Source organism: Neodiprion fabricii, chromosome 5 (genome assembly GCF_021155785.1).
Source record: "Neodiprion fabricii isolate iyNeoFabr1 chromosome 5, iyNeoFabr1.1, whole genome shotgun sequence".
Taxonomy (NCBI): domain Eukaryota; kingdom Metazoa; phylum Arthropoda; class Insecta; order Hymenoptera; family Diprionidae; genus Neodiprion; species Neodiprion fabricii.
Genome location: NC_060243.1, coordinates 20,546,026 through 20,559,098, shown reverse-complemented (window position 1 = coordinate 20,559,098; position 13,073 = coordinate 20,546,026). Strand labels below are relative to the sequence as shown.

Sequence of the window (13,073 nt, the reverse complement as noted above, 5' to 3'; positions counted from 1 at the left end):
TAGCCAATAGAGATAGGCGTTGATAGACATTACTGTATGTACATAGGTAACGTACAGCTTTTACAGTAAAAACTCGTCATAGTCGTCGTCGTCATGGTGCTGAATAGTCGGAAGAATCAGTACATAAACAAAAGTGGTGTCAAGATGGCTGCCGGCGATGACAAACGTTGACCGTTGAGACAGGTCATGATAACCGTTGTCGTCGTGTCCGCGGATAATCGGAGAAATATTTTTTTCCGGCATCCACTTCGTCCTTTTTCTCACTTTGTAATATTTTAGTGTTTTTCTATATATACGCGTGTAAAATGTATTATTACGAAAGTGTGTTAGTTCAAATGTAACTGCAGTGTTCGGCGCACAGTTTGGAAACAAATTTGGAATATCCGAATAAAGGGAAGAAAAATGTCGTACGCCGAACACGGACCGAGAATTTTTTTGGCTGGTAGCGGTAAGCGGAAGAACTTTAGAGGCGATCAGACACTTACGTACGGCGATTATGTTCTGCCGAGAAAGAGATCTGAAGGACGTTTAAAGGCTTACGAATCGTGCACCGATATCAGGGCCTGGAGCCAAAATTCACTCGACAATACACGATACATTCGCGAGCTCGCCGAGCATGCAAAAACGGTGAGCAGGGGATTTCCACGTCATGATTTGAAGCACAATACATTTTCGTGTATTCGATTTACTGTTTCACTTTTAACTGGACACAGCCGGGAAAAATCGTGCCGTTGAACGTTGTTATCGATAATGTTATCGGACTTGGAGCACAGACCCAAAATGAGCTGAGCGCCTGCAGAAGGGAATTGCAGAGGTATAAAAGCCTCACGTTGACGCCTGAGCAGCAACACCAACTTCAATCAGCCGTGAGTAAATGTCGACAATGATTTTCAACCATAAGATTCTATTGAAAAATTTTGTTTTAACGATTTTAAGGAGTCGTCGTCGGTTAAATAGGTTAGAAAAAAGGTTAGCTCTTATCTGACGATCTATGTAAACGTTTGAAAATTGATCACGTTGACTTGTTTCGGTCGTGCACAAGTTTAGAAAGTTGAATAAATTTGTTTTTTTACGGTATCGACAACCAGCGCGCGGTACGAGAACTCCAAAGTCGTGAGGTTGGGAAGACCAAAATAATGCCGCCATTATCTGCGCGACCCAATCCGATCACAGCTGTCTTAAATTGGAACATAGAAGTTTTGGATATCGTTTTAGATCCTGTTCGATAGCTGAATAGAAAAAAAATGTACAAATCTAATGCACAGCCTGTTTTCAACTTCGGTTATTTCTTTTTTTTATTTGCAATTAATTCAATTATCACCGTCAAGGTTCTCGCCTCCCCGAGATTAAGATCTCGGTCGAAACCGCCGCAGGCTACGAGTACGCAGAAGAGTGAATTCGGCGAGACGGCACGAGCCCGTTCGGCCTCACCAGTGAGGTCTTCGAAACCGGATGGCATCGATAAATCATTGCAGACTGGAACAGTGACAAGCCCGATCCTCCAGTCGAGGGCAGTCTCCGCCATCTGGTTGAGCACCGACGGAACTTCGGAAGACACGCGGTCGGAACTAATCGACAATGCCGCTACAGCTGCAGCGGGCAAAGTACGACGATTTTTTGTCCCGATATTCTTGATTTCTGATTTGATACCTGATTGATACCTTTTTGCGATTTGCAATCAGGATGAGCTCGCTTTTATTGGCTCAACTTCAGGAGAGGAGTACACCGATGATTACGAAGAGGATGGAGATTCTACGGCTAGTCGGACGCGGAATAGACCGGAAATGATTTCCAGTTCCGGAACCCCGGGCAGAAGCGATACGGAAACAGGATCTGGAACCGGTTCGGTTACCGACTACGAAACCGATGACGAAAACAACAAGTCTATAATCATCAAAAAGGACTCGGAGATCATCGCCTTGAAGAACGAAATCGGCGTATGTATTGGTTTCATCCTCTCAAGAGACTTTTGGCCTTTAAAATACTCAGTCTTTACGGAAAAATGTGACATGTGAAAATATGTTTTCTGACGTTCAACGCTTAGGCTAAGGAAATGGAGATCGATGAACTTAGGGAAAGAAACAAGTTGCTTGAAACCTCTTTAAAAGTGAAGGAAGATGGCATCCAGCTCCTGAAGGGAAACTTGAAGGTTGTTTTATTGTACATGGATTTTACATCTCAGTTGTAATTTCTATTTTTATTCTACCATAGATGTCGGAACAGCAGTTTGCGGGAGTTGGAGAGGACATAATGTACGAATCTGAGATGCTGAAGAAGAAGGTAAAAACCCTTTTCTGAATATTTTTCACGACAGTGATAATTTTCCGCTGATTTTCGACAAAATTCAAACATTACACGTCACTTTATCGTCAACAAGATAGCCGTATGCGAATGCACAATATCGGAACTCAAAAGTGATTTGAAAGAAAAGGCATCGATATGTCGAGCTCAGGGCCATGAAATCGAAGAGCTGCGATTTCGTCTGAAAGAAACCGAGCTGTTGCGAGTGGAACGGAACTCACTGCTGGTAAGAATCGGATTGCCAAATTTTCGGTGAATGAATATCACAAGTTAACGAAACAGCACTAAGATGAATTTCGGTTTACGATTTACAGTTTAAAAATCGTGCGATTTTAACGTCGTTAAAAAATCCCTTCCGTTAGCGATAATTAAAGTGACCGATTTAAGAATATTTAGACTCGATTACATTTTGAGGTAAAGCATCATGATGATTTGAAAATTTTTGTGATGTATTCATTCAGATGTGAGGAATTGCGCTCTGGTCAGCTAGCGCCGATAAATAATTTGCAACATATTACTTCAAAGCTCGTCTCACAATGAAACAAATAGATTCAAAATCTGTATGTACGATATTTATTAAGCTCTAGCTGACCAGAGCGCACTATACGATAATAGCACAATCGGTTTACAATAGGTTCCAAATCGTTGAAAATTTTTTAGAAAAAATAAGGCCAAATCTCGGGAATACTCTTAAATTGGCCACGTGCTCTCTGCTGAAAACATATTATTCCTCGATTTCACTAAATCGCAAACTGAGCTAACATATGTATGACTTAAACCTGACGAACTTTATCCCAGCGTAAAGTAAATGAAATGGGCGATCTGTTAACGGACGCAGAGAAATGCGGTCGAGCGTTGACGGAGATGAAATCGGCGCTGCGAGAGCGTGACGAACTGCGAAGTCAAAACCGAGAGCAGAGCTGTTTGCTGGCGGACCAAGAGGAAGAGATACAGCGGTTGGTGCTGCTGGTCCGAAGTCTGTCGGCGAAGCACGAGGGCCTGCAGGTAAGAAGGAGTGGAAGAGAAAAATCGTCTAAACACAATAACAGCCTCAAACTTCACGAGCAGGTAAAGATGAAGGGAACAATCGAGAGCATGCGGCTAGAGATAGACGAGAAAAACTGCAAGATATGCGAATGCGAGGCACAGCTTTCGTCCGTGGAGAAAGAGGTCGACTGCCTCAACGTCAAGCTGAAGAACAGCCTGAACAGCATGGACGAGTTCAAGATCGCCTATCAGGATGCCTGCAACTGCGCAGACCTGGACCGAGACATTTACTCGCAGGCTAAGAGCGCCCTTTGCAAACTAAATCAGACAATGACGGAACTCAAGGAGTATAAATTGGAGAGGGAGAACCTGCTGCGACAGATCGAGGAAATGAAGTACAATAAAAACCACATTAACAATAACCTCAACAGATTCTGCTGTCAGAATTTTATCGCAGCGGAAAATGAGATACGCAGAAAAGGTGACGTCGGCGATTTGGGGATCCTGGATTTGCGGAAACGAAAATGTGCGTTGCGGGAAGAGCTTGAGGAGGTAGAAAAGGAGCTTCAAGATCGACTGGGAAATCGCGGCCGGGAAGCCGTTGGATTGGACGAGGACCTGGACGTCGTGGCGTCAGCGAAACGGACGATAAATCGACTGAATAACGCGATGCTGGACCTGGACGCATGGGAGTACGAAAAGGCCAGTATGCAGGAGACGATAGAACGGTTGAAAATTCAGGTATCGACGTTGAGCGGAAAAGAGGAAAACGGAGACGGTGAGAACGTCGAGAGACGCATCGTCGACCAGGCCTCAAACTCGCTGGCGAAGCTAAGCCGACTGTTTGCGGAGCTCAAGCAGTACCAAATGGAACGTGAAGTAATGCAGAACAAAATCAAGAACCTCACCGAAGCTTTGAAGGATTCGCAATCGGCAGAGGGGTGCAAGGGTATAAACTGAGTACCGTGTTTTGTGGCAAATTTCTGTGATAAGAGTCATTCTTATTGACGTTTTTCATCCATTTTCCGCAGGAATAACAATGCTTAAGGAACGGCTGCGCGATCTGCGTATTGAAAACGAGAAGGAGCGCTTGGCGCATGCCGAGAACATAAAAAGCTTGCAGGCGAGACTGGAAGAGGCCGAAAACACGTCGGGCTGTTCGGGTGTTAAAGCTCTGAGACAGAAACTGCGGGAGTCGCTGCAGGCTACCGGCACAGACGTAAAGGTCGATCAAGCTCTGGCGATTCACGTGAAGAAGTCGATCGAGAGGCTCGAAAATTTATCGAAGGAGATCAAAGGTACCAAAAAATGAATCATGAATTTTTATCGCAGAGTTTCATGGACTGCTTTTTCGGGTAACTTTCTCAGAGGTCGACGAAGAGCGCGTCGAGATTGTTAAAGAGATTGCCAAGCAGCAGGAAGAGATTCAGGTCAGGAACGTGGAGATTATGAGACTAAAGAAGCAGGTGGCTCAGGAAACTGCGAAGCGTCGAGGTGAAGGAGATCGCGCTGAGGAAGGCCTGCAGGAGCTTGAGGGGACGCGGAACGAACTTGTAGAGAAAATCAGAACCATACAGGAGCTCGAGGACCAGCTTCAGTCCTGGCAGTTTCAGTTACTTGGATCTAACAAGGAGCAAGCTTCACTGAAACAGCGAATAAAAGCAATGGAAGACGAGAAAATCGAACTCCTTGCTCGTAACGATGAGATGGCGAAGAAGCTCGAGTCAGCAGACACCGAAATGTCCTCCCTTATAAGTAAAGTCACTTCATCCGAAAGGATTCACGCAAATTTGAACGAACTCGAAGCTCAGGTCGAAGAAATGAAGCCGAGGTAGTGCAATACGATTTTTTTCGAAATTATTACGTTCTTCTGATGAACCGTATTAACTTTCAGAAATATTGCCATTTTTTAAAAAGGTATCATCTTTGGTAAGGGTGTCATGTCTTTTCCTCTGAAACACAATGTTCAGAAGAAATCATAATTTTTCTAAAAGATTAGTACTTCAAATGGCACACTAATCTTGAGATCAATGGTCTATTTCACAGATTGCTGTCACTGCAAAGCAAAAACGAGAAACTGATTGGAGAGGTAGCGACATTGAAGGGTATTTTATCTGAGAGGAATAACGATATAGAAGCGTTGATTGATAAGAGAGCAAAGGAGAGTGAGACGACAGAGCGTAACGCAGCTGTGTACGAGATGAAATTAGCAACGTGTCGGAAAGAATTTGACCGAGTATTCCGAGCGAACAAAAGTTTGACCGCAAAGCTGGTCGAGGCGGAGGGCAAGATTAACGACATGAACAAATTGATATCCGAATTCGAAGGAGATCGAGCAAAGCTGGAACAGGTATCGAACCTGCAGCGTGAAATAACGAAGCTGACGAAGGACAAGCGCAAGCTCGAAAGCGAGCTACGGGGCTCGAAAAATCAGCTCGGATCGCTGGAGGCCTCGAACAAGAAACTGGAGGAGGACCTGAACCGAGTCTTTGACGACAATGAGGGCCTCAAGCTCGAGATCGAGAAGCTCCACGGCGAGAATGTCAGGCTGTCGTCTGAGCTAGTCGGCGAAGTTTCGGCCAGGGAAAAGCTCGCCAGACTTCCCGATAAGCTCACCAACGACATTTCAGCCCTCAAACAGCGACTCCATTCCACCGAAGTTCGAGCCTCCAACATTCTTCAGGATCTTCAGAACAGGATCGAACAACTTCAGACCAAACGCAACGAGGACGCTGTTCTCATCAACGAACTTCAGCGGCAGAATAAATTCCAGAACGAGAAGGTGAGTGCATGAGTTTGTGAATTCAGAATTCAAGGTGGTATTGCCCTTCGAAATTTGGAGTTTTGATAAAATCGGGCTACAAACCTGAACTGTTATAAAAAGTGTGATAAAACGTTGATTTTTCTATTCTAAATTCATAATCTGAATGGTCAAATCTCAGGGAAAAACCTTCAAGACTATGGAGTCTAGACAAAAAACCTCGAATATGTAAGGAAAAATGAACAGAAAGGTAGGAAAATTGAATGATTATCAATATCTATCCTCAGGTGTCAATCTGCGATGAAAAATTGGCGGTTTTGGAAAAGGCGAACAGTGAATTGAAGAACGAGTTGAATAAACGACTGGAAGAAATAAAAAAACTCAGTGTAAAGCTGAGGAGTATTGAAGCTCTGGAGAAAAGCAGTCAGTTCATGGTGACTAAAGGGGATAACAAGGATGTCAACGACGAATCGAATAATCAAATTGTTCCGGATAATGAGAAGACCAGCCACAAGCTCGATACAGTGGCGGAATTAACGTGCCGGCTCAATCACGCCGAGAATGAGAACAAGCAAAGGCAAACTGAGATGCAGAAGCTTCAGTGCGACGTAAAGTCGAAAAACGCCGAGATAAATTCACTAAGAGAAAATATCAAGTCGCTTGCCGAGGAAAAGGAAGCCCTTAACGAAATTATCAAGGTAAGATTTGATTCTTCGTAAAGTGATTTCATAATCGTGAGGACAAAGACCATTTTAAACGTTATTTTATTTAGAACAAGGAGATCCAGAACAGTCAGAGATTACAGGCTGTGAAAATGACTTACGAAGGGACTCTGAAGGTGCTGTATGAAAACCACAACGAGAGTATCGCGAGGCTTCAGACACAGTACGAGGACGCGATTAAGGACAGTGACTATTTCGACCCCGAAAGCTGGTTGCGGGTGAGTAAAAGTGAACGAGCCATGAAGTGACTTGCCGGCTGTGAACGCAAAAAAATCTTCAGATAATTTTAAATCATTTCAATATTGAATTTTACCTCATTTCTATATTCCCCTTCTTCCATGGTACCAACAAGTCATTGAGTTCGAAAGAGCTCGCCGAGCTTCACGATCGGATCTGCATGACAATTTCTTGCTCGATGTCAAATGAGCAGTCTAAACCAGACAATTCGGAATCATCGGTAACCAGTTTGCAACGAAATTACCAACAGGATCTGAACGAGAAACATCAACTCAACAAGAGGATAGCTACTCTCGAGAATGAGATTGTTCAAATTGAGCAAGAGGCTCGTCAAAAAGGTGAGAATGTTTTACGAACATTGACTGATTGTGAGACTAAAGACATACTTATTGTCGATTCATGATTGACTTGAATATTTTTTGAATTCTTTTTGTTGTTTTCTTTTTCTACTTTTTCGATGTGACTAAAAACTGATCGATTATTTATCCCGAAGTGTACGAACTCGAGATAGTGATTGAGCAGGAGAAGAAGCGGTCTCAAGAAATGTCGGAAATGGTGGCAAAAGAGCAGCTGAGAAATGCAGAATTGCAGAGGCGGCTGACGTTGTCAGGAGGCGTTTCTAGTAAGAATCAGTTATCCGATGGGAAGACTAGTAATATTAGTATCGAAAGAAGCAAATCGATACAACTCGATGGAAGTGCCGAGTCAGAAAAAGACATTTTGCGTCGTCAGTCCGCCTACAATCAGGATCGAGCTGATAATTACGGGTATGCGAAATACGGTTCATTTGTACAACTTGCAAAACCCAAGTAATCCTGTTTTTTTTGTTCCTTTTCTCCTTTTGCCAGAGTGTTATTGGAGCAGCAACGGAAAATAGTAAAGAATCTCGAAATGGAACTGATGGACGGTTCGCCGAAGGAGAAAGTGGTACATTTTTCCATTTTCCATCTCAATTTTTATCATCACTTGCTGATCTGAAAATGTTTGTACTTTAGAACGACAAATTATGTTGATCATAAGTTTAGAAGAAAAAAGATGGATGTGATTTTGAAGTAGCATTTTTATAACTTGAATATTATGATTCCATTTCAGTTCGATTGGCGCAAGAAGAATTTCATTCACCAGTGCAGCACGTATAAAAAGTATGAAAATGACTAATGGATGGTGATTTTTTTTTTAGTACGATCGAAGATAATGCGAAAAAGTAGTAAATAAAATAATACTTGCGATAATAAATCTACACAGCCAATAAAATTTGGAAACCAAAATTTCTGTTGATATTTTTTTTTGTTTCTTTCCTTGCTTTGATGCGAATATTATGCATACATGCTGTTTATGTATAACGTACATACGTGACATGATTATTCTGTATTATATTATACACGGAATGATGTATTGAAACAAGCGATCGTTTTTGATATTTTTGTCAGTGAGTAATCACTTCTACGATATTTTGCTGTTTTTTTGATTTATATGTTTATTTATTTCCGATATACATGTATACATTAATTAAATATGAAGACAGTTTATTTTGTAATTAAAGAAAAAAATACGAAATGGAAATAAAAACGAAATAAGTGAACACAACTAAGGAGAAGTTCATAATTGAAACGAAGATATCACTTCAAAAAAATTCTTTGCATACGTATCAAAATACAAATACCGAAAAAAAAATCTTTATCAAGATATCGGTGAAACTGTAAAAAGAAAAAAAAATTGAAGCAAAATGAAGAATGACTTAATATTTCAATCTTTGGGCTTAGATCTACGAAGTCATGAATATTCTTTGCTAAAGTTTATTCAAATATTTTGACTTACCTTCCATGATTGAAGCTTCCCACATTGTTGAATAACGTGTTCACTGTTAAAACACGCTGCATGAAGAACGAGAATCCGTACGTATTATATAAATAGAAACAAAGAATCGATAGTTTCATCAAATTTGAAATTTTGCCACGTACAAATCTACATTGCTTTTTTTATTTCATCCCATTTCGCTGGATGCAATTTTATGTACTTCAAACTGTACCCAATGTGGTTCAGCCGAGATTTTAAACTTGATATCTATACACACTGGATTAATCTTCGTAGCACGTTTTCTGAAGAATCAAACACGCAATCGCGTTTCTATGTAAATTTCGATTCACCGATCGTATATCAATTTATACTTTTCTATCTCTCTCTCTCTTCTTTTGTTGAAAATAATTTATACATTAAAGAGATAAATATTACACATCACAAGTTACAATAAAATAATAACAATAATAATAATAATAATTCTCCTTTTTTCATGTTCTTATTCTTTCTTGTATTCTCTCTCCCTCTCTCTCTCTCTCTCGGTGTTTATATCAGTGTTTCTTCATGTGGTTTATTTATTTTTAATTGATCTAGTTACGCGCGACTCTCTGTTTTTGTTTTAATATACATGTGATACATTTAATTTGCAGCCACGCACTTGAACTTTTGTATACGACTTTCAATTTCCGGTCTAAAGTGCCTGATCAGCCCCTGAACCGGCCACGCGGCACCGTCGCCAAGCGCGCAAATCGTATGAAGTTCGATTTGCTTGCTTATTTCCCACAACATATCGATCTCGTGTTCCTCCGCGTTACCCTCGACAAATCTGTAAAATCAGAAAATCAACCCCTACAATTAATATCCGTGTACGTGATAAAATCGAATGGAAGCAAAAGAAGAGACAGAAAAGGGTTGGACTCCAAACGATCTTCTTATGACGTGAAAATTAAGAAACCGAAGACCCTGAAAGTGAACGAGGATGATAACTTTACAATCCGATCTTCCGGATCAACATGAATGGAAGGCAGTTGTGTTGATTTCTTGCTGATTCTAAATTAGGAGATAGCCGAAAAACTGAAGAAAGACCGAATGGCGATTCTTTTCGGAGCGTAAATACGCACCTCCACATTATTTTGTACATCCAGTTGATACCCTCTCTGCAAGGAGTGCATTGTCCGCATGACTCGTGTTTGTAGAAGCTGATCAAACGAGCGATGGCCTTGATGACATCAGTCTGCTTATTCATGACGATGACGGCAGCGGTTCCGAAGGAGCTCTGGACGCGGACGAGGTCATCGAAGTCCATCAGCACCTCGTCGCAGACTCTGAAAGGTTGAAGAGGGTGTCGAAGTAGCAGCAGGGTCTCCAGGACTTTAAAATGAATAACAAAATTCATTTTATCTGCGTTTTCTTTACGTTTTTGGGATTATCGGTGTCGACGATCCACCAGGAATGACGCCCAGCAGATTATCCCAGCCTCCGATGACGCCGCCAGCGTGCTTTTCGATTAGCTCCTTCAACGGCACCGACATCTCCTCCTCAACTGTGCATGGATTGTTCACGTGGCCGGATATGTTGTATAACTTGGTACCGCTGTTACGAGGACGACCGAATGACGCGAACCAGGTGCCACCGCGCCTACAGATTGTCTAAACGCGAGATAGTTAAGAATAAATGGGCCAGAAAAAAGAAAAAATCGTTCGAAAAATCTCCAGCAGTGATATTTATGCCAATGATGGTGGACACAGGTGAAATAACATCCCTAGAATACAGATAGGCGAACGGGTTTATGTCTTTTCCCAACTTTTGATCCAGACCCCAGCCTATTCTTTCTTAATCTGAAATTTTGTCAACTTTTTGTTTCCTGACTCCGAAAAACTAATAAAACCGGTTTTTTGTTGTTCTGAAACGTACATTCTCAAGATATACCAATTAGCGTCAAGTTTCACGGTTTTCATCAAAATCTTTTGGTATATATTCTCAAACTTTAACCGTCAAGATTATTCTACTGCATTTCAATCTCTTTCGTATACTCCTTCAGTTTGTAAAAAAAAATTCATGATTGTGGCAGTGTATCAGGAAATAGCGGGTGGTGTCCTACTTTTTTTCAAGTTTCCTGAACACTCCAAGGGAACAATTATTTACTTTGCATTTTCACATTTTGATAAAAGTAACAAACCCAAATAATTATTTGTAAAGCAATTGAACAATAGAAATACTTTTTTTTGTAGATTAACTATTGCTAATCCTTTACTATCAAAAGTGAGCCAAATCACATACTGATCAAAAATCAGTTCATGAATATGGATTTAAAAAAAAATTGGTATCAAATTTAGTGAAAACAGTTGTTTCACCATATTTACTTTGCTTTGATCCGAAATATTCGAAAAATGAATTGCTCAGTCCATTCTACTAGAAGTTCAATTAAAGACACGACACATTTCATTCTCAAGATTTCTGATTACTGTACTTATCTGATAGTTAATAATAACATTTCTCTGTGTGTATTCAGAGTTCTAACTGTCTTGTTGATTTCGAACGTTTCCAAAATGCAAGTATTCCGTTTTATAGGTTCCTTAAAGATAGAAAAACCTCAGAAAATATAATAGGAGAATCCTCGTCTCTTTTTCCACGATTTCCAAAATCCACCTTTATACTTACAGGTGAAACAGCGACAGTCTCGACATTGGTCACTGTAGTGGGACATCCAAAGAGTCCGACATCAGCAGGGAAGGGTGGTTTTAGCCTGGGCTTTCCTTGTTTACCTTCGATGGACTCGATGAGAGCAGTTTCTTCACCACAAATGTATGCTCCAGCTCCCCTCTGAACGAAGATATCAAAGTCGTATCCCGATCCACAAGAATTCTTGCCGATCAAGCCAGCTTGGTAGGCTTCAGCAATCGCGACCTGGAGATTCGATGCTTCGTTGTAGAATTCCCCACGAATATAAATGTAAGCAGCACAGGCACCCATAGCTCTCCCTGCGATAAGGCAGCCCTCGACAAGCTTGTGAGGATCGTGCCTCAGGATTTCCCTGTCCTTGCAGGTCCCTGGCTCTCCCTCGTCTGCGTTGACCACCAAATATTTGGGCCTACCATCCGACGGCTTGTTCATGAAGGACCATTTCATGCCAGATGGGAAACCTGCGCCGCCTCGACCACGAAGACCGGACACTTTGATCTCGTTTATGATCCAGTCTGCTCCCTTGTCCAGGATCTCCTTCGTCTTGTACCAGTCACCACGCTGCAGCGATCCCTTCAACCTCCAGTCATGACGACCGTAAAGATTGGTGAATATCCTATCCTCGTCAGATAGATTTCCTCCAACTTTCTGCATGCGGTTTAAAAATGTTCAATGTAGATGAGGTGAGTTGTGATCATATCAGAATTTCAGGAACGCATTACAATTTCTTCCAGTGTCAATTTCAATGAAAAGTTAGCATCCATCAGGCTCTGTGTTTAATTAATATTCTCAAATTTTTTCGAACTAGAGCTCGGCTTAAGATGAATTTGAAATTAAAGATTGTATTAGATCATGACAAATTTTCCAATACATTTTAACGCATTGATTCCGAATTCAAAGTACGATGGAACACCAAATGCAGTTAAAGGTTGGGAATTGAAATCAAGGATTAATATCAACAATCGAGAAGGCAAGGCATTACCTTTCCCTCCGGTGGAGCATTCGAATAAGTTTTGGGCTGCTGAGCGTTGAGGAATGTTCCGACGAGGCCTGATGTTTGAGGCGAAGTGGAATCACACAATGCGTTGCGAGTGTGTATAGAAGCATTGGTAGGAACACGAGTATACACACACGTTTAGTAGATGAAAAAGAGAAGGTAAAAATGAATGACGTAGAATCAATTAGGTACACAGAATTATATAACCTTGACCGAGGATAATCGATTCGACGTTGTTGTGATTTTTCAACATTAGTTTTATTCGCGGTTCAGGAATTGCGAATATTCGACTTCTGGTCAATTCCTAAACACCACGACGACGCTCTACCAATTTATTGCGACAGATATTTACTCCATGATTCAATAATTACCTAACTGCCTCCTCGGTATTCGAGTACACCTAGCGAGGACACCCGCCATCTTTCCCTTTAAACTGAAGGCACACAATTTGGGTGCTTGTTAGTTTTTGGCACACGTTTCAACAGCAGCCAAGTTGGTACTGCGCAATGCGCGCGCACGATTTCATAATGTTGGTACATACATCTAATCACGCTGCGATGATGCCGTTGCTAGAAATTACTAGCGCACC

At 41.4% G+C, this 13,073-nt stretch overlaps 3 protein-coding genes across 3 annotated transcripts; 2 read left to right on the top strand and 1 right to left on the bottom strand.

Annotated features, from left to right (window-relative positions):
- Nucleotides 1-402: 402 nt before the first annotated feature.
- LOC124182000 (myosin-11-like) lies at nt 403-5,457 on the top strand. Its single transcript, XM_046568776.1, has 13 exons — nt 403-664; nt 712-866; nt 1,329-1,604; nt 1,683-1,937; nt 2,045-2,149; nt 2,212-2,280; nt 2,378-2,527; nt 3,100-3,306; nt 3,370-4,237; nt 4,320-4,586; nt 4,657-5,119; nt 5,335-5,393; nt 5,441-5,457. The coding sequence occupies exons 1-13, from the start codon at nt 403-405 to the stop codon at nt 5,455-5,457; spliced, it is 3,153 nt and encodes a 1,050-aa protein (XP_046424732.1).
- Nucleotides 5,260-8,423, top strand: LOC124183664 (uncharacterized protein MCAP_0864-like). Its single transcript, XM_046572422.1, has 7 exons — nt 5,260-6,070; nt 6,337-6,747; nt 6,822-6,989; nt 7,124-7,346; nt 7,502-7,775; nt 7,857-7,935; nt 8,101-8,423. The coding sequence occupies exons 1-7, from the start codon at nt 5,489-5,491 to the stop codon at nt 8,164-8,166; spliced, it is 1,803 nt and encodes a 600-aa protein (XP_046428378.1). The 5' UTR covers nt 5,260-5,488; the 3' UTR covers nt 8,167-8,423.
- Nucleotides 8,424-8,934: 511 nt separating this feature from the next.
- LOC124183665 (NADH dehydrogenase [ubiquinone] flavoprotein 1, mitochondrial) lies at nt 8,935-13,015 on the bottom strand. The gene is made up of 6 exons (XM_046572423.1): nt 12,856-13,015; nt 12,470-12,537; nt 11,467-12,135; nt 10,222-10,454; nt 9,927-10,130; nt 8,935-9,631 (listed from the first exon to the last, which is right to left on the bottom strand). Exons 1-6 carry the CDS (start codon nt 12,902-12,904, stop codon nt 9,445-9,447), a joined length of 1,410 nt encoding a protein of 469 aa, XP_046428379.1. The 5' UTR covers nt 12,905-13,015; the 3' UTR covers nt 8,935-9,444.
- Nucleotides 13,016-13,073: the final 58 nt, after the last annotated feature.